At 37.1% G+C, this 26,639-nt stretch overlaps 1 protein-coding gene across 4 annotated transcripts in view; it reads right to left on the bottom strand.

Moving 5' to 3' along the window:
* Positions 1–26,639, bottom strand: part of MYH10 (myosin heavy chain 10) — a 195,782-nt gene that overhangs the window by 91,956 nt on the left and 77,187 nt on the right. For all 4 annotated transcript variants that reach the window (XM_036767252.1, XM_036767251.1, XM_036767250.1 and 1 more), the window contains 7 exons: positions 23,150–23,213; positions 14,474–14,572; positions 13,468–13,611; positions 12,541–12,636; positions 8,834–8,952; positions 7,271–7,423; positions 5,450–5,623 (listed from right to left, as the gene is read on the bottom strand). In XM_036767252.1, the coding sequence (XP_036623147.1) occupies positions 5,450–5,623; positions 7,271–7,423; positions 8,834–8,952; positions 12,541–12,636; positions 13,468–13,611; positions 14,474–14,572; positions 23,150–23,213 (849 nt within the window). The remainder of the gene's footprint in view (positions 1–5,449; positions 5,624–7,270; positions 7,424–8,833; positions 8,953–12,540; positions 12,637–13,467; positions 13,612–14,473; positions 14,573–23,149; positions 23,214–26,639) is intronic.

The following is a 26,639-nucleotide window of genomic DNA, read 5'->3' as shown; positions in this document are numbered from 1 at the left end:
CTTTCTATCTACTACCTCATGATACCTGTCCTTAGAACTATGCATCAATGTAGTATTTCAAATTACAGCTTGGTTCCACTAGAGCTTATAATGAATACTCTGAAGATCATTCAAATCCACATTGCATATTTCCCTTAGACTGGAAAGAACTACCAAATTTTACATAATATAGCTTTCAATAATACAAATTCGAATTCGTGTGACCACTTCAGGAGACTCATTATGTGCACTACTCAGGACCTAGCTGTAGTAACTCTGATGTAAAAGGAAGACCCATGTAAAGGAAGGCAGACGGGTGTGATGGTAAAAATCTTGGGCAGTGGATTCAGAAGGCTACATGAGACCTTGGCCATGTCATATTGCTTCTAGGACCTGTAGTTTTTTCCTCTACAAAAGAGATGTTCCTTAAAGTCAAATTCTGCAAAAACTTCCCTAAATTCTACTCTCACCTACTAAAGTAAGTTGATTTTTTTTCAGTTCCAAGGCGCAGGGGATATCCCATGGAGAGGTGGGGTATGAGGTCCAGAGGTGGTGGGGGAATGATAGCAATTCATCCTTTTCAAACCGTAGAAGCGCCACCCAGTTCTTTTTCACACTTTTAAAAGAAAATTCCCAGGAAGTACTAATGGAATCTTTGGGCAAACAACAGAATGAAATAAGGATTCATCAACATTTCAGAGGAAAAATTGTTACAAACCTAATAGAAGAGCTAAGGCGGAGGTTCTTAAACATTTTTGGGGTCAAAGTCCCCTACTCAGAATAAGGTTTATAAATGAATAAAATAAAATGCATAGAATAAGTACAAAGGAAACTAATTATATTGCAATACAGTAATTATTAAAAGCAAACTACAGTCAGCTATCTGTTTTTGTACAGAGCTAAGAATGGTTTTTACATTTTAAAAAACAATAAAGCTTTATTTAAAAATGTAAAATACACTCGTAGCTCATGGGCTGTACCAAAAGAATGCCATGAGGCCTGCAGTTTGTGTACTCCTGCTCTAGTGAAAGGGACTAAAGAACTATCCTTGGACCTATGCTGCTCAACATTTTTCCCTGGGAACCCCCTTGGGCCACACCCTGAATCTTCCACCAGATCTGGCTTTTCATGCTCCAATAGCCTAGCCTAGCCTTCCCTTGTCTGGCTGCCTCCAGACTGCCTTCTGGCCAGTTCCCACCCTTGATCCTGTCAAAATATCTATACCCAAGTCTGTTATCCTAGCCCTCCATTGTCTATCATCTCCACGTAGCCTTTAGCTATTTCCCACCGGGGAGTCAGGCCTCACCCCAGTCACCCTAGTATGCCCGAAAGCCCTCCTCCCATCACCCCAGACTACTTGACCACCCCCCATTCCTCCCACAGTCTTTCTGTATATAAGCTCCCCCTTGCCTCCATGAAGGTGCTCAGATTCAATCTAGCTCAGCTCACCTCCACTGGCATTAAAGTTACAAATGCTCAGGCTCCTTAGGCATCTACCCAATATGGCAAATCTCTAACAAAATTTGTTTTTCCTTGGCTGAAAAGGCTTGAGTCGAATTCATTCGGCAGGATCTGGCATGTTGGTCTTTGGGGGTCTCGAGCACCCCTCAACCCCAAACCTGACTGGGAACAACTGCTAATCTCAAGTTCTTCTCCAGCCAAGACTGGAAGATATGCAAGCCTCCCCCTCCCCCTCTTCCTATTCCTCCCTTTCTCACTCTCCAATCACTTTGGAGGTGCTTTTTGGTCCCAGTAGGTCAGACAGCTAGGAGGCTGTCTCGTATTCAGCCTGATGTCGGAGTCCATGGACCTGGGCACAGCTTCTGAAGCATGGAAATCAAGGACAGATGCCCCATTCAGAAGTGTATGCCCGATTCTTTCAATTCTCTCAGCACTAGGGAACTGGAAAAACTTCAGGTACCTTTTTGTGTTTTTTCTGTCTTATTTTGTTTTGTTTGTTTTTCCATGCTTACCCCTTTATGGAGGAAGGGACTTCCAGCACCTAGGCCTATAACAGGTTGATCCTTTTCAATTCCCAAAAGTTCACCTTTGGGTTGTCTTTTAGAAAATTGGGAAAAATTTAGTCTCTCTAAAGAGCTTAAAAAGAAAAACCTGGTGTTCTTTTGCAACACTGTTTGGCCTCAGGATCACCTAGTGGGCCACGAAGCATGGCCCGTTTTTGTGACTTCAAATCATAATACTCCCTTGCAGTTAGAATTGTACTGTTGCTGTACGAAATGGGAGAAGTTTTGTTTCCACAGAATTGAAGGTGTACCTTTCCCCCTCCCCCACCCCAGATTTAGAAGAAACCAGGCCTCAGGTGGGTCAGGTGAAAGGTCAGAGGCTTGTACACATGATTAAATGAGCCATCTGAGGAGGGCATGATGTAGGCAATCAGGGGGTTGTATCGGGAGATTTGAGGTGAGGGACTGGCGTCCATCTGAGTCCTTTGTACTTTCTCCTGTACTCTGTTCAGGGGAGGTACCCATTTATTCAGGGGGAATAAATGTAAATTATAATGAAAACGTTCCTGACTTCCCAACAAGTCTTGCTTATGTGAGTATGACAATGTGAGTATGTTTCTAACATTGCCATGAAGGAAAATGGATAGAAGTTTCCTACATGATGGCCTGCTAGACTGATCTCCCTAAAACAAAGACATGGCTTACCTAAATTCTGTATCTCTGCCTTTGCCTCACAGAGTGCCCTGACCTAAATATCTGCTGAATAAATGTGTGTTCTACTGCATCATATTTATTAGATGTTGCTTATGGCTGGAAAATTTAAGTGGCCTGGTCATGTTTTGGAAAGGAAAGAACAGTTGGACAGACTGACTGGTACAGTTTCCTTTAGAATAGTAAAATAAAATTGTAAAAGTTTCCAGTATGTTGAGTAATGACAGACTCTTTTAAAAGATTTATGCCAACTATTCTTAACAATTAAATGATATACTGCAAATAGTTTAACACTTTTTATAAAGCATTTGTTAAGGTACAGTAAAATAATACAGTTCTGTCTACTTTTCAGTTTTTATATTGCAGACTTCAAAGTGATGTGTTGCTTCAAACTACTCGGTTCTTACTGGGTTCTGGGAGGGGAAAAGTACTATGCTAAGTTATTTAATAAAATAGAGAAAGATTACACAGTTATTTGAGCAACCATAACAGTGCGGTCACTCCAGGCCCAGCATTCTCAACTCTAGATAACTGTATAAAGAAGGCTTATCGAACTGAACTGGAAAGAGTCCCTAAGCAGAGTGATTCAAGTTTCCCTTTGTTGCTCACTTCTATTATAAACTCACTAGTGGAAGGTGTGTCTACCAGGCACTATCAATTATTTCATATCACTTGTCAGAGTGACTTTGGTGTAGACATGTGACTTCATTGGTATATGGGAATCCTGGTCCCAACAACAGTGATCAGCCACTACTCTACTAGTCTTATGATTGCTTGAGACGCTGAGAATTTAAGTTTCTTGTCCAGTGTCATGACAGCCCACATCAGTGGGCCTTGAATTTAGAGCTTTCTAATTCTATTATACTACTCTAGAACACTTATCTTGTGGTCTCTACACCAATGGTGAAAGGTGGGCTTTCCCCACTGCCACCCCACTTTGTTTTTTATGGCCAAATAAACACATAAAATCTAAAACCTTACTACTGCCAAATAAAACAAGATGCAGGTACTGAGAAAGATAAGCAATGTCCAATATCCCAAACAGAAAATGCCTACTTCTTGAACAGAAATGAGAAGCAATAAATTTGTTTGTGGTATTTCCCTCAATTATTTAAAAATATTCTGAGAAGAGGTCTATATATAACACACCAGACTAACAAAAGAATTCATCACACAAAAAGCTTAAGAATGTGTTATAATTTGCTAGGAGCTGTGAAATCAACAAATAAAAGTTGTTAAGAATTATTCATTAAATAAAAAAAGTCCTATTTTGGAGCAAGTGTTCAAGTGTAAGGTATGGTGCTACAATGACTTTTCAACAAATTAAGAAGGGCAAGGATAACCTCTGAAAAAGAGGTATTACTATACCGTATTTTACTAAGTGTCCCTCCTCTGACACCCCATACTCCCAAACCCAAGTATTTTTTTTGCTTTGAAACAGCGACCACAGATAACAGAAGAAGCTCTTCAAAAACTGCCTATTTGTCTGTTTCACATCAAACAAAAAGGTTAAATTAGAAGCAACTATTCATCACTGGGATGATGGGAAGAGGGAGAGGAATCCTTGGGTCAGGGCTATTTGACCAGGACACAGACCTTAAATATACACCAAATTATTTTTTCTTCACGAAAGTATCCATTTTTTTTTAAAGCTCTGACTCTATTACGATTGAAACTTAGAAGTAAACATGACATTTGGAGAATTGCAAACATTTCTTACAACACAGAAAGAATCAGTGTCATAAATCTAGAACTGAATGGGACCTCAGAGGCCATCCTCTCTAATAATTTTACAATGAGGAAATGGAAACTAAGGCCACATAAGTAGTCAGTGTCAGAGGAGGGGCTCCATTAGTCATGTCCCTGTGTCCAGAGCTATCCGACTAGGAAACATTTAATTATATAACAGGAGCAAGGAGGAACTTAGGTTAATACTTACAACACAAATCAATGGTTTTGAAACTCTGAAAAGCCACTGGAGGTTATGGAATCTCCTAGTTTTCCTCCCATGGTCTGGGTATAATTATGCTTGAAGTAACAGGACTAACAGACTTAAAAAGGGGGAGATGGGGCAAGTAGATACTATTTCTTTTCTTTCATAGAATTTCAAATACACACAGAGAGACTGGTTAATTTGGAGCTAAAAATAATATCATGAATCTGATTATATATATTTTGTGAACGTGTGAGAACTTGAATATTTTCTGACAATGACCCAGAAAGGCAGCCTGGGATTGCGGATAGAAAGCCTGCGTAGCAGTCAGGAAGTCCTCATTTAAGTCTCACCTTTGTTTGACCCATCCTTTCTGGTGACACTTGGGCAAATCACTTAATATCTCAGTGCCGTAGATAATTCTCTAAGAACACTAAGTTGCCACACAAATGCTGATCTGAATGGGTACAAGGAGTTTCTTGTTCACAGGTCCAACAGAAGAAATTTTGCCCACATTCTCAAGTAATAAGTACACAATAATTACATAAACAGAAAGGACTCCTTGTGGCATGCCCTAAGAAACTGAATATGGCAAAAGAACTCAATTATCAAATACGGAACATTACTGCCATTATGAAATTTAAACTAATTGAATGTCTAGATATTTCTGGCAATGGAAGAATAGGGGAAGATTATGAGAAGCTGCTTGCCTATTTAACTGGCTGCTGCCATAAACTCTATAACTGTAAGCTAGGTCTAGAATCTCATTTCCTGTGCCCTCTCCACTATCCCATATTGCTTCTGTAATTGCCACCTGAATGTGAATGAATATGTAAAACTAGGTAAAAATGAGCATTCTCACCGGTCGCTCTATTAAATCAATGCAGGGCTGTAGATCTAGTCCAAAATCAATAAAATTCCATTCAATGCCTTCCCGTTGGTATTCTTCTTGCTCGAGGACAAACATGGTATGATTGAACAACTGCTGTAGTTTCTCATTGGTATAGTTGATGCAGAGTTGCTCGAAGGAATTCAACTGTCAAAGTGTTGAAAGAAGAATGAGGTTCTAAAAAGCCATTTTCCAAAAATAAAAACAAATATGCAGACCACAGGAGACATCAAGTAACTAAGACCAAGGTTAAATCAAAAAAGTGAAGGAGAATAGAAGGCTCTGTCTTTGACAATTATGGATAAGGGAATAACTTCCAACAAGACAGAATAAAAGAGATTATGGACTCTTAGATTCAGAGTTAAAAGGCACTAAAGAGGTCATCTATTCCATCTCTCTCCATTTATAGATGAGGAAAATGAAGCCAAAGGTCACACTAGTATTTGAGTGCCAGAGAAGGGATTTGAACTCAGTTTCATCATTTGTAGAAAGAGTTGAAAAGACAGTTGAATCTAGATGACCTTGGCCTAAGGTTCCTTTCAGCTCCCAGATCTATGTGAATTAGACAGAATAGACAACATTGACCATGGCATTTAAAAGGCTTTTGAATAAATAAATCCAATGCTTCTAGAATTAAGGGAAAAATACGAATTGGAGGAAAAATTTTAAACCAATAACAAATAAGGTATGACAATCCAAATCTAAAGGGCATGGATCAAGTCCATAGGACTGAATACCATTCCAAAAGACAAACAATCAAAGGACATGGTTTTCAAAAGAAATGTTAACTTATTAACAACCATCCATAAGAAAAACTGTTCAAAATCATTAATGAAAAAAACCCACAAATTTAAAAAGCAACTCTTAGTTATCACCTCATATTGATCAAATTATCCTATTAAGTAAAAAAATAGAAAAATTCCATGTTGGAACAACTGTGCAGAAGATAGGCCTACAAATTCCATTCTGGTCAAGCTGTAAATTAGCCAAACTACTCAGGAAGACAATTTCAAATTAAGCAAGATAATTATTAAGTTGTTTATACTAAGTAATAGAGAGCTCTTATTACAGAGATTTTACTTCAAAGAGATGACAGAAAAAAAAAGATGCTGGTATCAGTATTATCCTTGACTACTCACTATGTATCACCTGATCTAGCCAATTAATTACTAAGCCTTATCATTTTTACATGCATAACATCTCTCACACTCAATTCCTTCTCTCTACCGATATTCTCCACCCCCCCCTTATAAGCCCTTATCACCTCTTGCTTAGACTATAGCAAACAGCTTCTTTAGTTGATCTCTCTTTCTCAAAGTTCTCCTCTTTCATTCTACACATTTCTATTAAAATATTTACTTTAAGTGCAAATCTGACTCCCCTACTTAATGAATTCCAGTAGCTTCTTATTGCTCCTGGGATAAAATATCAACTTCTCTCAGTAACCTTTAAATCCCTTCACAACTTGACCCCAATCTATATATCTAGTCTCAGTGGTCTTCCTCCTGCAAAAGTCAAAATTTTCTCTCTGTTTCCCACATGACATAACATCTCCCACTTCACCATTAGGGTGAGGTATAGACAGTGACAGAATGATAGTTATAGTCAGATAAAAAGAATGTAAAAGTTTCTGAGGAAGCGGAACACTTGTGGGTAACTGTGCGATCTAAGGTGTTGGGGGCAGGCTGGCACCCAACCAGTGTTCAAGTTCAATGTTAGCATGAAATGAAGTACCAATTGGTCACTAAACAAAAGGTATCAATAATAATAATTTAAATTCACATTTTGAAATACCTCAAAAATTTCAAAGCCAGCTATATCCAGAATCCCAATGAAAGATGCCCCTTGTCGTTTGGTCCTGTCCAGGGCTTTATTGATTCGATGAACGAGCCAGCGAAAAAGTCGTTCATAGGTAGCTTTTGCCAGCGCTTCTACAGCAAAATCTGCCTGAAAATCAGAATGCATCAAACATTTAATTTGAGAAATTTCAATTGAGCAGTAATAAGTGATTTAAAAATTAAAGAGAATTGAAAAAAAATTAAATAGCATGATCACAAAAAGAAATGAAGTAAGACGAGGCAGAACAATCCGATGAAAAAACAGCTGAATTTGGAGTGAAAGGACCTGTGTTCAAATCCCAACTTTGACTTTGGGCAAATCTTGTAACCTTTCTGGGCCTAATGTTTCCTCATCTGTAAAATAAGGTAGCTGGGCTAGATGATTTAAGTCCCTTCAAAGTACACTTATAAATCTATGAATTTGTATATTGATGTAGGAAATTATCACAAATAACTGAAAACATGAATAACTTGAAAACTGGTTTGAGGACATGACTATGTCCCACTAAATAAGGAAGCTGTGTGGGAATGGATGCTTTTGTTAGGAACCAATAAGTCCTCCCAGTAGGAGCATTCAAGAGTCATCCCCCCAGAGATCCTTGCAGCTTTTATTACCAAGAACCATGACAGACAGACAAGACAGCTGGCAGGTTATCCCTTGCCCTTCCTCTGAGCCATGCTCAAAATATTTCTTCTTGGTGGTTGCACCAACTATCCTGGGCAAGAATAACACACTCTATTGTCACTGGTACAACATCGTAACATGAACAGGATTTATATGCTTGCAGGATAAGTTCCCAATGTGCAAACTCATGTCATAATGTAAGAAAACTGTGCATAGGATAACAGGGAGCGGATTTTTGCACAATTACTGTAAAGAGAACTGGTCGCAGGGGATCAAAAGACTCAAGGACTGGCTTTGGCATTTATGAGAGCTCTCATTAAAAAACTGCAGAAAATTACTTTTCCACCTGAGAAGGCTGTTGTACATATAAAATATTAATATTATTTGATCAAGGTGAAATTTTTAAAAAAAGAAGTGTTCCTGAAAAAACAGGCAAATCTTTTGCAAATAAATACGAGTAATAACATGAAGAGGCAATGTGACATAATACATAGAGATCTGTCCTCTGAGTCAGGAAGACCTGTGTTTGAATGATGCCTATGACACACTACTAGCTATGTTAGTTTGAGCAAATCAGGAAGATGCTAAGACTAAGTTTCAGAACAGCTGCTGATGTATGGTAGAGCAAGTTTCCTCACCAGGAGTTTCTTGTACTAGTGGAATCATGAAAACAAAAAAGTCAAATACAAACAAAGGGAAAAAAAAAAACAATTTCCTAGGTTTCATCCTTTCTTGACTTCGAAAAGTTAAAAAAAAATTAGAGTAGAAAGAACAGAGATAGAGGATCAATACCCTGAGAATAGCTAGATGATTGAAATTTGTATTCTTTCAATGCTACATGTCAAGAAATGGATCACTTAAAGAAAATATAGAAGAAATCATTACTAAACTTACTTGTTCCTTGGTTTGGGCTTTCTGAACATAATCTCTGCCAACCTTGATCCGAGGAGTAAGAATGGCACGAGTGAATTCCATTACATTCATCCCCAGCAGATGACAGAGTTTCTGTGCAACTGAAATTTTAACAAGATTTAACCCTTAAAAATACTGTGAGCTTTGACTTATCAACCAGTCCTAATACCAGTGGCAACTGATATTTTATCATTTTTATGAGGCAACAGTGACTAAAAAAGGAACAACCACAAAGTGACAACTCTCATTTCTGGTAGACCAAGCATAATAGATGGCATTTAATAAGGACAAAGGTAAAGGCCTACACTTAAGACACCTGAATTTTCACAAGCACCGAATGAGGCAGGTGTGGTTAAACAAGATGTGTGCTGGGAGTCTTAAGGGGAGGTAAATGAGTCAATGTGATAAGGCAAAAAACTGATGTGTTTCTCTCTACCCTTCCCCTCTCCAATTACCAAGAACTGAGCCTACAAAGGATGGATGTTACAGATGTTTTCTGGAACAACATACATGAACCGGCAGACACAAGAAAAATACAGACCTGAACATAAATAAAGGCAAGGACCAAGAAGTAAGAAACATGAGAAAAAAAGTAGAAAAGAGACAAAATAGAAGACATCTAAAAGGCAAACAGTATTTTGGTATGACTGATTCAAGTGATCCTATATTATTTAATAAGTGCTCTCCTAATGAGCTTTGTCATGAGGAATGAGTGATCCTAGATTTTCTAAGTTCTCTCAAATCCTCCCTGCTGAAAAGACTTAGACGGACTAGCTTAGCAACAATTTGAGATATTCATCATGGGAGGGCTGACCTAAGTTATTTTTAAGTTATCTTCTAGGGCAAAGTATGATTCTGATGAATCACAATGATTACATTGTTTTTCAATTGTGTCTGACCTCATGACCCCATTTGGGGTTTTCTTGGCAAAGATACTGGAGTGATTTGCCATTTCCTTCTCCAGGTCATTTTACAGATGAGGAAACTGAGGCAAACAGGATAACATGACTTACCCAGGGTCACACAGCTAGTGTCTGACACCAGATGTGAACTCGGGAAGATGAGTCTTCCTGATTTCAGGCCCTGCACTCTCAACTGCATCACCTAGCAAGTGATAATCCCATGTATTTTTGAGACCGGCAAAACTGACACAAAAAGTATAATTTATATAAATAAATATAAATAGAGGTAGCAATTTAGACTAGCTCCTTAGCCAGTCTCAAACCCAGGAAGACCTACCTCTGACACATACTAGCCATTTGAACCTGGGCAGTCACTCAACTTCTTAGTACTCCTGGCAACTCTAAGAGGTTCTAAGTTCCAGAAAAGGTGCTTTCATTGATAGAAGGAATTGCCTGATCCTAGAGTCCTTTATGCCAACAAAATCACAGGTCTAATTCTTATCACTAAAGTTTTATGTGTCAAACCACCATTCCAAATTAAAACTGAACAAATGAGAGCTATCATAATCACTGTTACATTTAAATGGTAAAGCTTGGGCTAGAATTCAGGTCTTTAAATCATTAGAGTGGAGCTCTTTACACTAGTGCTGCTGTGGGGAAGAAAAAGTGAAAGTGTAAGTCCAGTCATACTTTTTCTTCTTTTAAAGCAACCTAATTTATTTTAAAATTTAAAGCCATCCTTAGCATGCAGGCCACACAAAAGCCAGCAGAGGCCAGTTTTTTGGCTCCTGTTCAGAGATGTGAAGATAGTTGGCCTATCTTCCTTAGTCTACACTTTTCTAGAGTGAGCACTCCCAATTCCTTCATGATTTACTTACCATTTTAATAGCTAATTATTTACATTAAATCTGAAAGTTCTCAACTCCTCTTTAGGAACTGTCTTCGGAGCCTATAAAAAGTACAGGAGAAAAACTAGGCAGTATTTTGCTGCTCTACTGAATCAAAGGATTTTTTTAAAAAAGATAGCACAATAAAATGGTGGAATCTCATATTCTGTGTACCTCTCAGTCAACTGTGTTGGGTTGCAACATTCTTTTAGAATTTAAATTCATCTATAAAATCTTAAAGAAGACAACGATGGAATAACATAAGCATTAACACTTCATAAAACGGGGAGAAACAGAAGACAAAAAAAGTTGTTTTATGATGGGCAAGAGGCGAAGCAGTCATCCCAAAGGCACTTAAGAATGTTACTGCAAGAACAAGGAGGTGAAAAATAGAAAGTGTCAAAGTGTTTATGAGAAGCTCTTTGTTAACAAGGACGATGGTGTCACCACTTTTGCACTTACTATCAATAGAGGTTCCACGTATGTTGTTTTTATGAGTGAAAATGGCATTGAAGAAGACAATCATGGGAAGTTAGGAGAAGATGTCCCCCTGTGGAATATATAATTTTCCTTAATTCTAGGCTAGTAAGCTTACTTTAGATTCCTGCCAACAGCTGAGCCTGGAGTCAGGAAGACATCTTTCTGAGTTCAAATCTGGTGTCAGGCACTTACTAGCTGTGTAACCCTGGGCAAGTCACTTCACCCTATTTGCCTCAGTTTCCTCATCTGTAAAATGAGCTAGAGAAGGAAATGGCAAACCACTCCAGTATCTTTGCCAAGAAAACCCCAAATGGGGTCACAAAGAGTCAGACAAGACGATAACAACTCAACAACAAGAATGTTTCTAAAAGGAAGCAGTGATCACAAAGAGTCAATGTGGCTTCACCAAGAACAGGTCATATCAGACAAACTTCATTACTTTTTTGAAAAGGTAACGAAGACTGCTAGATGACAGAATGTCATACTTTATCTAGATTTGAATAAAACTTATCACATTATTCTTGTGGGAAAGATAGAGAGGTAGTCTAGCTAGATAGCTATACCAGAAAATAGATTTGGATACTGGCTGTGTACCCCGTACCATTAACAGTCCTGCGTCAGCTAGGTTGCCAGTAAAATGCTCACATTTTATCTCTGACATGAAAAACATCAGCATATGTATCAGAGCCACAAACGACATAAAGCTGAGAGAGTCAGTTTGTACAATGGATTCCAGGGTAATAAACATCCTGACAGGTCACAATACTGGGCTAAACAAATGATCTAACATTTTATAGAGGAAAGTTAAGATTCTTATGCCTGAGGTAAAAAAAAAGTACACAACTACAAAACAAGTATAAAAAGGAGACAGTGTGGCTAGACAGCAATGCACCCAATAAAGATTGGGGTTTTAGTAACTGCAAGCTCAATATGAGTAAAAAGAATGATATGGGAACCAATAAGGCGATTAAAATCATGGGCTCCCTTGATAAGGCATAACTTTCATAACAGTGAATGTAAGGGTCTGTAGTTAAACTGTATCTGGAATACTGCGTTCACTTCTAATTACCACAGTCTAGGAAGGATTGTTGTTAAGTTAGAAAGCATGCGGGGCCTTGAGATCGTGCCACATAAGGATAACTTGACAGAACTAGGGATAGTTGGCTGAGACAACAGAATACTTGAGAGCTGTTTTGAAGTACTAGAAGCCTTGCATGTATATGCTATAGAATTAAACATGCTCAACCTGGCTCCAGAAGACAGAAGCAGAAGCAATGGGCAAGTTTCAAAGTTGCATATTTAGGTTTGAAACGAGAACGTTTTAGTTATATGATAAAGAGTTAAATGTGTTTCTCCCTCTTCCCTCTCATATTTACTATCATGTTTTATAATCAAAATTAAAATGACTTCATTAGGTTACCTGTGTTTTCTGGCATTGAAGCTTGATCAGTATTCCTCTCTTTTTTAAAGGAGATGTTTCCAAACTGTAGCACTGAAGACACTACTTTAAGCATTGCTATGTTAAAAGGCAAATGCAAAAGATATTAACAAAAAAATTTTTTTAATCAAACTGAGCTAGTGATACATTCAAATTAGGTCCAAAATTTCTCAATGTTCTTTCTTAAGCTTATAATTCCTGTTACAGGTTAGCAAACCCAAAGCTTTTTAAAAAAAAAAAAAGGTGTAAGATTTTTTGCTAATTTTATCCCATTTTAGATCTAGTCAATACAATGAAAAAAAAAATTAAGAAATTACCACCTATAAATATAATGCACTAGAGAACAAACATGAAAAATTGTAGTTCCTATTTACAAGAACTTACAGGCTATGAGGGAAGATTACAGGCCACATTCAGATTAAAGGATATAGAGTATTTGACTGAAGGAAAGGAGAACTCCCTTGAGTTTTCAAGAGAACTTTTAAAAAAGTATTTAAAGAAAACGTGAGGAGAGAGCACTTTCAGCTCAGAAAGATCACATAGGCCCTCAGCCATAGAGGCTACACCACTGTACACAGAGAAGATGCCAAGTTCAGGGAACATTATAGCACTCCAGTTTGGGTTTTTATGGGGAGCATGAGGGGTGAGACATAGAATCATGAAGGAGAGTGGCTTGAATTTAATCTGGAGATGTGAAAACAGAGTGTGGAGGGCTTACATTCCAGGCTAATGTGGTTTCTATTTTATTCTATAAGCAACAGGGAGACACTGAACGTTTTGAGGCAGAAAGTGACATGGTCAGACCTGTGCTTTGGGAAGATTATTTTGGCAGCTTTGTGAAGGTTTGATTGACCAATGTTTAAAAGTTCTACTGAAGTGCACATTGGATCTTACAGATCCCACACATACACAAGATTTCATCATGAGAGAAGCCCATTATGTGCATCGCTTCCATTGTTTCTTGAAAGTTATCTTTGTCTTGCTGTCCAGGAATAGGGATATAGCCATTGGATAAAAATCTATAGTTATTAAATCCTTCAAGAAGCAAGTCGGCTGAGGGAAAAACAAAATAAAACAATTTTTTAGCAATTACTCATAAATGGACAATCATTTACTTTAGTATTTGAAATGAACTATAACTACAGCATAACAGATTATCATTATCTCAACTGCACTTTCCCAATTTTAGGTTATTTAGTTATCTGTTTTGGGATTAGAACTTTGTAGACAGCAGGAGGACTCAAAAACCAATCTTTACCCCATGTCTCATTTTCCTATTTCCATTAATTACATCATGTTCTCAATCACCCATAATTAACATCCATATAAATGACTGTGTTCCAGTATCTGCTTTAGGCATCCATAACAGTCTATCTAAAATACAAGCAATACCATGAAAATCACCTGACTGAAAATCCATCTATCCCTTTACCTAGCATTGCCTGTTGCCTTTCTATTCACTTTTTAAATCATATCACAGAAAATTTGGCAAAAACACAGGCTTTTAAAAAAAATCTAAATTCTATATTTGTTCATAAGCAAAAGAATGCCAATCATAACATCTCCCAATCTTTATACAGATTTTTAATTTAGTTTATGCAACTGAAGGCTGGAAACACTTCAACTTTAAACTGAGAAAGTCCACTTGTATTCCAAAAAACCCAACACATGCTCTGGCCTAAACAGTTATTTAAAAAACAAGCTTTACTTTTGGCTTAGCGATAGAAAACAGCATGTAGACCAGCCACCTATTATCACCTGGGACTATACTGGTATTTTTAAAAGGTACAATTGTAGTAAACCCTAAACCTTGATTGTTTAAAGAGAAAAGACTAAGCTCTATTATTAAATCAAAAATATTTGAAGAAAAAATTTGAAACTTTTTGCTGTTTTATTCAATGCACTTGTAACTTACACTTTAAATGTTCCCCTGCTCCAGACAGCAGTTGGTAAAATATGTGAAATGTACGTTCATCTTTAGCTTGACGAACTGCTCGAGACTTTTCCAAAAGATCTGAGTTAGAGCAGTTAAGGATTAAATATGTTGAAAAGTGTGGCCACCATAGGCTTCTTGAAGGCATTTATGGGACAATTTCAGGAGTAGATAAGCTAGTGGCTATGACAGGTACATGTATCTCTGGGGTTTGGTTTTCTCTCACTAGGATTCTAGAATGCGAAAAGTTTTTGGTTTTTTTATTTTTTTGACAGGGGCGTCACTGTCTTCCTCGATCAAAGGAGGGAGTTGACCTTGATGGCCTTGCAGGTCCCTTCCAGCTCTGGATCCCGTGATCCTGGTCAGGGGAGACTTGCTGTAGGCAGACACGTAAGTGCACCAGGGGAGCATCACCCTTAGTGAAAGGGTCTCCAAAACCCGAGGACACTGGAGCCACAGATGAGCTGAGAGCTTGTCTCACCTGGCCCTCTGTCCTTTTCATGAAGGCCACTCCCCACAGAGCCTGTTCAAGGTCATATAGTGAGATGGTGGCGCTGGGACCCCTAGTCCAGTAGTAAGTCTATTAACAGTGTCATAATCTACTTTTCCCCATTCACATGACAAATGCTATTGTAGGTATAATGGAACAAATCAACGAAAATACTCTTAAGTGTGATCCAAAAAGACAATATACACAAGCTCTATTTCAGTCTGCTTCCTACATTCAGTCATTAGACTAGAAGAATCCAAAGGTCAGCCAAACCTCAAGTGAAGGCTATCATTCTTGTTTGTCCTTCATTAAACTACTTGTGAAAGTTGTGTCTGCTTATGCCTTAGAGTTACTAGAAAAAGAGAATGATAGCCTACCCCAATAACAGTGGGTTTTTTGGAGGGGTGAGGAGTTATTTTCTTTTTTGTCATTTATTTCAAAGACATCTAGTCTCTTATAATTTAGTGTGGAAGAAATTGGGCCTACATGATTTGGACAACGCAATGGAAACACACATGACAGTTCAAGATCTTTGTATCATCTTTCCCCATTTGTAAAACTTGGACCAGACAATTCTTAAGGTCTCTTTCCAGGAACCCCACTCCCACCCCACCCCCTTTCCTATTATCAGAAAAGATTCAGCTGGGAAAATTCATTACAGATAGGGTCAGTATTAAATGACATATTCAAGGATTCTTAACTTTTTCTGCTTCATGGACACCTTCAGCAACCTGGTGAAGCCTACAGACCCTTTCCCAAAATAACATTTTTAAAAGTAAAAAATAAATTATATAGGATTCCAAAGAAGATCAACCATATTGAAATAAAGATGTAATTAATTTTCCCATCCAAGTTCAAAGACCCTCCTGAAAGGTATCCACAGACACAAGGTTAAGAAACTCCTGATCCAAATGGACAACTTAAGGATCTAGGAAACAATGGCAGAGAAGAAGCATTTAAAAAAAAACAAACCTCATTAACCTCTTTCTTAATTTAGATCACCTACATTTCTGAATGACAACCCCATTCCCACCAGAAACAACTTTTAAAACAAAGAATTAAAAAGAGATAGACAAAAAATAACAGTTAAGGCAAAATAACAAACCTATTAACCAAATCTGACATTATATGCAGTGCTGCATATTTACGCTAGGTCTGCAAAAAAAGGACAGAGGAGCATTCTCATATCTCATCTGGCATTATGCACATCCATTATAATTACAAAAGACTAAGTTTTCCCATTGTTTTACTGTTCTTTCCACTTCCACAGTTGTAGTCATCCTGAATATTGTTTTCTTGATTCTGCTTACTTCACCGCATAAATTCATTTAAATTTTCCCATTTCTCTCAGTGCAATCATATTCCATTATATTCATGTACCACGACTCTTTAAGGCCACCCTCCCAACAATGGGCATACACTTTTTTTCTAGTTCTTTGTTACTGCTGCCATAAAATACCTTTATGTAGAAAAAAAACAATGCTTTCAACCCTTGACCTTTTGGTCATATGTAACAGCATCTATCACTAGGCCACAGGGTATGGATAGTTTATTCCCTTAGCGCAATTGCAAATGGCTTTCCAGAAAAAAGGGACCAAATCATGGCCCCACCAACAGCATATTTATTTGCCTGCCTTTCCCCATTCCCCCCAATATATCCTATCCTCATTTTTACCATCTTTTTTCAATTTACTGAGATCAAATCTCAGCTATTTCAATTTACATTTCTGCTACTATTGGTAAATTAGGGTAGCATTTCAATGGCCCTTAATAGTTTCCAGTCATCCTTTTGAGAACTGTTTGTTTACATCCTTTGACTACTTCTCTACTGGGAATAGCTCTTAGTCTTAGATATTTGTATTAGTTCCCTATATATCTAGAACCAGACACTTAACTAGAGACAGAAATATTTTTCTATCATTTACATTGAGAAAAATATCTTCCTCCTACTGACAGCTTCCTTCATGTTCTAGTACAGATTGATTTGGTTCATGCAAAAACTTTTCAATGTTACATAATTAAAACTATGTTATTACATAGTTTTCTTTATATATATACATATACCTAATTTCATCAAGAATTTTGACCAAATCAATAACTGGAATAATAAAAAACATTTTCATAGCACCTATTATGTGCCAAGCACTGTGCTAAATGCTTTATAATTATTTCACTGGATCCTCACAAGCCTATGGGGTAAGTCCCATTACTATCCCAATGTTTACCAATGAGGAAACTAAGGCAAACAGAGGCTAAGTAGCTTGCCCAAGGTCAGAGAGATAGTGTCTAAGGCTAGATTTGAACTTAGGTCTTGGGGACTTCTGACCCAGTGCTTTACCTACTGCAACCATCTCACTGCCCCAAAGTTTCTAATCATCTTTTTCAATTATGGCATGACTTTTGATATTCATGTATGCAGTTTATTGTGGTTATGTGGTGTAAGCTATTGATCTAAACCTAACTTTGTCCAAACCATTTTCCAGGTTGCCCAGCAATTCTTGTCAAATACATAATTCTTGCCTGAGCTATCACCATTCTCAGGGTTGCATTCAATTGTTTCTGGTTTCCTCCTCATCTAGTTTGTTCCAAAAATCTACTTTCCTATTTTTAACCCAGTGCCAACTAGTCTGATGATTATTGCTCTCAGGGCTCTAGGAATCTCTCCAGAGAAGGTAGTGACCTTCATTGGCAGATCAAGTTACTCCTTGGAAGTATCTTTTACCAATGAAATCCCAGGTCTCCTCCTTATTTTTCTAAGGAACATTTTCTAATTATTTTACATGGAGCTTCCCTTTCTATTTTTTTGTTATTACTATATAGAAATCTTGATTTTGTTGGTTTTATTTCTAGGATTTTGTAAGTAAACCATCATGTTATATTAATGAAAAAATTTTTTACTTCTCCCTTTGCATACCATTATGCCTTTAATTTCTCCTCTCTCAATGCATCACACGCTTTACTAGAGCAATTACAACTCTTAACAGAGTTAAAAGAGTCACCGTTGCTTTAGCTCTGTATATATTGCAGAAGACTCCCCATATCAGATAATACTATGTTCTTCATTATTTTTAAAGATCTTCTGTTTATGCTGTGCATAAATGAATGTTGTACATTGTCTATGACTTATTCAATGTCTTTAGCTATCATATGGTTTTGGACAATGCCCCCCACCTCCTCATGATTAATGGTATTAGGAAAACAATGGTTTCCCTTGCTTGAATTCCTGGTGCAAATCCAATGTGGTCACAATAAATAACTTTTAGGATATACTAACTATTGTAAGCTTTTTGCCAGGGTTTTATTAAAACTTTCTGAAACATGCACATCACATTGTTTTAACCTCCCACAATTTAAGTATTAAGACTACATTTGTCTCAATAAAAGGAGACTGGAAAAAGGGTTTTCTTTCTCAATTTGAGAATAATTTATATATCGCAGTTAATCTTCAAAAATTTGACAGAATTCTTAGAATTGCATTATCATAGAATATAAGAAATGGAGGGGATCTTAGCAGCTGTCTAGAACAATCTACGCTGTAAATTATCCAAAAGGTGGCTAACTTCTGCCTGAAAACGTTTGAGGGGGAACTTACTACTTTTTTGTTAGAAGCTTTTCAAGACATCAAACCTAAATTAGGCTCCTTTCAACTTCCCTTTGTTGTTCCTGCCCTCTGGGGCCAAACACAAGTCAAATCCCTCTTGTACGTGACAGTCTTTCACATGCTTGAGTACAGCAAACATGAGCCTTCTCTTCTCCAGGCTAAACACGCCCAGTTTTCATCTCTATGAGATGCACCTGATGTTCTAGCTGCCTTTCCCTGGATACTGCTCTCCAACCAAACACTGGTACCCTGGACGAGGTCTGACAAGAGAACATCTCTCTATTCCAAAGCATACCTTCAGTTACTAATTTAGCATAAAAAACAAGATACAAATCTACCAAAATCTGTTCATGATTAACTTATCATGTTTCTTTGTAATTAACATGTCTCAATTTAGAATATTGGACAATTAACCCTTTCATGATCCATTCTAGAATTTTCTCCAAATTTCTTCTATACATCCAACTGGACAAGGCATTCAGCTCAAATGCCTTTTCTTAAATTATTTAAATAACTTTTTGTCATAATTTGGTTACTTTGGATTCTGACTCTGCTTCCCTTTAAAAATTAGCTAAAGTTTTTTTGATTTTGTTAATTGTTTCAAAGTAGTAGCTTTTAGCTTTATAAATTATATACTTTTGTTTTTATTTTTCCCATAATTTTGAAATTTTCCTTTTTATCTTTATTTTGGGCTTATTTTCTAAATCTTAAAAATTGTGCATTTGGTACATTCATCTTCTATTTTGCTAATGTATTTGTTCTGGAATATAATTTTTCTTTTGAGTATTGCTTTGGCTTTGTCCTTGATAGACATGTTTTCTCTATATTACCACTCCCTTTCACATAATTATTGCTTCTATGATTTCTTCTTTAATTCACTCATTATTCCAATCACTCTGAAATCTCCATTTATGGTTGTATCTTTTGCTTGCACTCCCAGTGTGTGTAAGTGTTTTTATTGTGTCATTTTTATTTCTGTAAAGGATGCGCTTCATATTTGTGTTTCTTGCATTTATTTATAATTTTTCTGTGGCCTTGACCATGGCCTATTTTTCTAAGACTTGGTGCTGAGAAATATATATTTTCATATTATCTTTTTTCTTCCATATATTTCCATCAGATTAGCTAAATGTTTTTCAATTTGTTTTTTTAAAAGTTTTATAGTCTTTGTTTTTTAATTAATCTTTTTTTCTTGTCATTTCAAAAGTTCTACTCTAAACTTATTTGTTGATTTTATAATACTGGAATTTAAACTAATCTCCAAACAAGAAATAAGTGATTTCTTTCCTGTTTATTTGTACTTATTTCTATGGTTGGGACCTTTACAAACTGAATATTCCATTCGTGATTTTGCTCCCGGGGGGGAGGGGGGTGGTGGTGGTGGTGGTGGTGCGAAGGGAGGAAACAGTATCCAGGAATGACTCAAATGCTACCCTTTTCTCGATTGTTCATCCTTTTTCATTTGTGATTAAACTCAAATTTGCATGGTAAGACAACAAGCAACATGCATTTATTAAATACATGCCTTCTATACAACAGGCATTATCCTAAGCATTGTTCCCCAAAAAAACCTGTTTACAAAGAAGGGTAAAAACAATCCCTGCTCTCAAGGAGCTCACAGTCTAATGAGACAACATGCAAACACCTATGTACAAACAAGATATACACAGGATGAATTGGAGATATACAATGGAGGGAAGGCATTAGAATTATGGTGGATCAGGAAGGGCTTCTTGCAGGTGGTCAGGTTTTATATGAGACCTGAAAGAAGCCAGGAAGCAGATGAAGAAGGACACCATGAAGGCATGAAGAACAGCCAGTGAAAGTACACAAAGCTCAAGGACAGAAAGGAGCCTAGCATTACTAAATCACAGAGTACAGGAAAAGGAATAATGTATAAAAAGACTAGAAAGGTAGGTAGGGGCCAGGGTATGAAGAGTTTTAAAAGTCAAGCAGAAGTGTAATTAATAGTGGGATGACATGGTAAGACCTGCAATTTAGGAATACTGATCTGACAATGGAGTAGAGAATTGCCTGAAGTGAGAAGAGACTTGAGGAAGAGAGACCAACCAGAAGGCTATTACCATAGTCCAGGCATGAGGTGATGACGGTTGTGGATGCTGACTGTATAAAAAGTAAGAAGGAGCCTTGTATAAGAAATGTTACAAAGGCAGAATGAAAGGACTTAGCAACTGTCATCTGGGGTTATAGCTGGAGCGTTTTGGAATGAAACACTCCGCTCTATTCAGTGAACCATCACAACTATACTGGTCCCATTATTGTACTGTTGAGTTATTCCTGGGGCCCCACCTTTGGGAAAAGGTCAGGACAGCCAACCTTCACTGCCTTCCCAGCTGCACTTAAGACTTTCTCCATTTCCTTTCCCAGTTCCCAATGTCTTGTCTTCCCCTACTGGGGCATAAGTTCACTGAAGACAGAGACCATCTTTCCTTCTGGTTGTATGGGTGGTTAACAAATGCTTGTCTTGCCTTGTCTTCTGCAAGTTCTTGTGGCTACTGAGTATTTTCAAGTTTCTTTTCCTTCATATTTCAAATGCTTTCCCTGGCTGATTGCGAAATTTGGCCTTTTTCAAGTAAATCTGATTGCCACATGTCTTAGGAGTTTCAAGGTTTTTCAGGTAGTTTATGTTTATTTTCTTGATCAATGCTTTTATTTTCTCTATTCAAAATTTAGGGACACTTTTCTGTTTAATTTTCTATATGACAATTTTCTAGTTTTTTATTTGCATGGGAGACCCATGATTCTTAAGTTGTTTCTGTGTACTCTGCCTCCAAGGTCATAATTCTCTTTGGTTTGTATAGAATTTACGTATTCTTTTATAATTAAGGACCCATATATACAAAAATATTTATAGCAGCTCTTTTTGTGGTGGCCAAGAACTAGAAATTGAGGGGATGCCCATCAACTGGGGAATAGCTGAACAAGTTGAGGTACACGAATGTCATGGAATACTATTGCGCTATAAGAAATGATAAACAGGCTGACTTCCTGACTTACATGAACTGATGCTGAGTGAAGTGAGCAGAACCAGGAGAACATGGTACACAGTAACAGCCACAGTGTTCGAGGACTGATTTTGATAGACTTAGCCCTTCTCAGCAATGCAAGGACCTAAAACTTTTCCAAAGGACTCATGATGGAAAACGCCCCCCATACCCAGAGAAAAAACTATGGAATCAGAATGCAGAGCAAAGCAGACTCTTTTCTCTTTTGTTTTGTTTTCTCTCTCATGGTTTCTCCCATTTGTTATAATTCTTCTATGCAATACGACTAATTCGTATATATAGAGCCCATATGGGATTGCATGCCATCTCAGGGAGAGAGGGGGAGAAAATTTAAAACTTATGGAAGTGAATGTTGAAAACTGGAAGTAAATAAATAAAATAAAATTATTGCCCTTAACTTCTCTCTAGGAAATTTTCTGCTACTTTAACATTTGTGTTCCAGATCTGTTAAATTTTCTTCTCTAAAAAGAAGTTCTGTAAGAGTTCAATTTTTTTCTAATATTCAATTTCTTAAATAATCTGAATTGATATGTCTAGTATCTTATCTAATCCCAGTTTCTTCTTTCATGAATTTTTTTCTCTATTGAATATTAAGAAACTTCTTATTGCTTAAGAAGCTTATTGCTTATTCCCGACTATCTGATTCACTTTTCTTCCATTTACAAAGAAAGTTTTGTATCCTGTTTTGGGGTTTAATTCATTCTTCCTTCTGGTTTTAGGATCCTCAATATGTTGATTTGCCTGCCATAAACTGGGCTTTTATTGAAGCTTTTTTAACAAGTACTTTCCGCTATTATCATCAAACATCTATTATGAAATTATCATATAATCTTTTAGAATCACTTATAGCTTTTCAATTTCAAGTTTCAATTTTTAAATACCTGTGATTTCTCAGGAACTTCGCGACACATTTTATTTTTCCTTCTAGTTTTTTGTGAGCCTCAATGTTTTGGGACACTTTTTTTATAGATACCTCAGAGGCTGTCACCAAAAGAAGCACTTCATAAACCTTAAATTGCTATGAACAAAGTAAGCTAATATGGGGGCTTGAGGGAAGGCAGACCCATGATTTTACTGGTATATGGGATTCCTGGTGAGGAAACTCCTAGTGAAGATCTGCACTTGCTCTACAACGTTCAGTCTAAAATAGCTGACTGAATGCTGGAATGAAAAGTTACTCGCTAAGGGTCACACAGGATCTTTGTGACATCCTGTTCAGGTCTGTATCTGGGACAGCCCCACTGCCTTACAGGATTATTACAACTAACTACATCAGCAGAGGAACTTTAACTTCATCTTTTACCAAGGCCTCTTTCAAAGACATCTTGACACAGGAGTTGATGGTTCAATTAAGAATTAAAGATTTCTATGGGGAAATACCCACTGTATTCCAACTGGTAAAATATGTCTGACATAATGTTTCAAGTACTTCTAAAAACACTCCCCTCCACCCCAATCAACCATTACAATTACTTATACCTTATAGCATTATAAATAAAAGAAAATTATTTAAGAAATGCTGTATCATAGAAATAGGATACACGTCTCGATGTTGGCTCCAACGATATAACCAGTGACATCAAAGTTGATCCGTATAAACTTGCCCTGAAAGTAAGTTAAAGAGCTAAGTTACAGTCATTGGTATGAATATTAATACAAAGTCCTACTGTAATTCATTTTCCTAGCATTAATGTTTTTAACTAGAATGTTTAGGAAAGACTGAATCTTTTCAATTAAGTAGCTGTTTTTTCAGAAGTATTTTCTTTACAATTTAGCTTTCTAGAAAGAACAAACATCAGATATTTCTCAGCATCTATAATTAAAACACGCGCTTCCTCTCCATGACATATACACATATATAAATTTATGTAAGTAAATATAGAGAGAGTGTGAAAGTGCATGCATGTGTGCGTGTGTAGGATCAAAGAGCTAGAGGGGACCTTAGCAGTAATCAAATTCAATATCCTCATTTTACAGATAAGGTAACTAAGGACCAGAGAGGTCAAGGTCAAACAGATATTAAGTGTCTTGGGTAGGATTTAAATGCATGTCTTCTGGACACCAAGTCTAGAACTCTATTGCTACCCCAAAAATAAATGTGCATATAGGTGTGCCAGTATGTGTGCAAATACACACACACAGAGGAATACCTCAACTAATAAAAAGAGATGACTAAGATGTTATTATCCAAAAATTTACCCAGAATAATATGAAAGAAACACAGGTATGCATTTCAGGATAGGAAACGTCTCCTCAATATATCACAGTGTGACATGCTCCTAGGGATACATCCTGCCTCAGTGACCCGGCCTCTCTTGCTCCCAAGTGATCATGATCAGTCTAAACAGTTCTATTCCTACCTATTTCACCGTTCCTTCTCATTCTCATTGTTATTCACTGGCTTACGATCCCTATCATGCCCATGAACTGTGCAGGCTTCCCAAGGTTCTGTTCTGGGTCTTCTTTTCTTCTCTCTCTACAGTTTCTTGATAACCTAATCAAGGGTTTAACTAACATCTCTATGCAGATAATTCACAAATATATAGATATAGACAGATAGATTTATCTATATTGCCTCTCCCCTGACCTTCAGTCCTGTATCATCGACTGTCTTGGGACATTTCAAACTAGATGTCCCAGAGACATCTTAAATTCAAGATGACCAAAACTGAACTCTTTATCTTTCCCTCCCCAAAAGCAACCCCTTACTCACTTCCCTACTTCTCCTGAAGATCTCAGTATTATACTTAACTCCTACTTCCCCCTCACTACACATATTCCAACATCTGCCATATCTTGTTCTGCCATCTCCCACATCTCTCACAACTGACTCATTCTCTCCATTCACACAGATACAGCTTTAGATTAGGCTTTCATTACCACTTGCCTGACTATTACAATAGCTCTAATTGGTCTCCTTCCCCATTGTATGTACAGCTACCAAAAAGGTTTTCCTTAAACACAGATCTGATCATGTCCACCCATCCCAATGCCTCCCTACTCCCTAGACTCAATCAACTCCAGTGGCTACCAATGGCCTTTAGAATAAAATAACATCTCTTTTGGTTATCTTTTAAAGGCCACTGCAACCTGACCCCTATCTAACTTTCCAGTTTAATCATTGTACATTACTCCCCCTCCTGTACTCTGACTCTGACAACAGCCAAATTGGCCTTTCCTGTGTTCCTCACAGAGGAGGCATCTCCAGTTTCGGTGAGGCACTCCTTTCTCAGCACCACCTTACAGAAACCTTTTTCCCCTTCAAGATGTAGTTCAAGTGTCACTCTATATATGAAATCTTTCCTAATCTCCCCAACAGCTAGTTCTTTCCCTCACAAATTCTCTTTTAAACTACAGGGTATTCCTAAAGCCTGGACACATAGGCAAAAACACATATTTTCAAGAAATGAAATGAATGAAATTTAACAACATTTTATTTAATTGGAATATTAACAAATAACATCTTCAATATGATTTCCACCATTTGGGATGCAAAGGTTGCAAGATTCACGTGAACTCGATGCAATAACTCCACGTTGCCGTCAACTGCCTATGTGTCCAGACTTTAGGAACACTTTGTATTTTATATTTATTCCTTATGTATTCTCTCTATTTTATTTTTGTATATAATTATATATGTACTAATTGTCTTTCCCATTTGAGTGTAGGTCTTCATAAAAAAAAAATCTTGAGTACAGGTCTGCACTTTTCTTTGTACTTGTAACCTAAGTAACTTAGCAGAACATAATAGGCTCTTAATAAATGCTTGTAAATTGACTGAAGAGCCCTAGGAATGCAGCCTAGGTACAAAGAAATACAGAATAAGAACTCATTAAATATCCACTAAAAGAATTAATGAAAATTTTATAAAAGGTAAAACTGACTGATAAATAACCAAGATAATTCTCCAGTGCTTAGAACACTGTCACATAGTAGGTGATTAATAAATATTTATTGAATGGCATATTTAGTCAAAGGGAAAAAACCTTCACTGTCTATGCTTATAGAGTAAAACCCTAAACTAAGCCAGTTATCTTGTGTGTTCTTTTACTCTCAAGAAAGAAAATGAAATGGTGAATTCCTCGAAGTAATTCAAATAATTTATAGACATATATTAATATTGGGTCAATAACATCACTTCCGTCATTGGAATCTCTCATTAGAGTGGATCTTTTACACATATCACCATATGAATAAAAATTATTTTACTGGAATAGTTTATAAACAATGCGCTAAGCTGAAATGTAACTGCCCTTCTTTAGGATTGGGACAACTGATCTTTTCCAATCCAGTGGTTGCTGTTGTGTTTTCCAAATTTGCTGGCCTATTTAATGCAGCACTTCAACAGCATCATCCTTTAGAATTTTAAACAGCTCTGCTGGAATTCTGTTACCTCCACTGGCCTTACTGTTAGCAATGCTTCCTAGGGCACACTTCATTCTCTAGGATATCTGGCTCTAGACCAGTAGCCACACCATTGTGGTTATCAATGATGTTAAGATCTTTCTTGTATAGTTCTTCTATATATTCTTGCCACCTCTCTTAATCTCTTCTGCATCTGGTAAATCCCTACCATTTTTGTCTTTTATCATGCCCATGTTTTGCATGAAATGTTCCCTTGATATCTCTACTTTATCAAAGAGATCTCTTGTCTTTCCCACTCTAGTTTTCTTCTATTTCTTTGCATTGCTCATTTAAGAAAACCTACTTGTTTTTCCTGGCTATACTCTGGGATTCTGCATTTAGTTGGGTATATCTTTCCTTCTCACTTTCCTTAGCTATTTGTAAAGCCTCATCCAACAGTCATTTTGCTTCCTTGCTCTTCTGTTTCTTTGGAATGCTTTTTGTTGCTGCCTCCTACACAATGTTGTGAACCTCTGTCCATAGTTGTTCAGGCATTATCAAACCCCTTAAATCTATTCATTACCTCCACTTCATATTCATAAGGGATGTTATTAAGGTCACACTTATACAGTCTGATGGTCATATAGAAGTTAACTCTTCCATAGCGAAAGATTTTCTACTATGAGG

Source organism: Trichosurus vulpecula, chromosome 7 (genome assembly GCF_011100635.1).
Source record: "Trichosurus vulpecula isolate mTriVul1 chromosome 7, mTriVul1.pri, whole genome shotgun sequence".
NCBI classification, from domain to species: domain Eukaryota; kingdom Metazoa; phylum Chordata; class Mammalia; order Diprotodontia; family Phalangeridae; genus Trichosurus; species Trichosurus vulpecula.
Note: the sequence above shows the minus strand (reverse complement) of the source record. Positions and strands in the feature narration are given on the sequence as shown.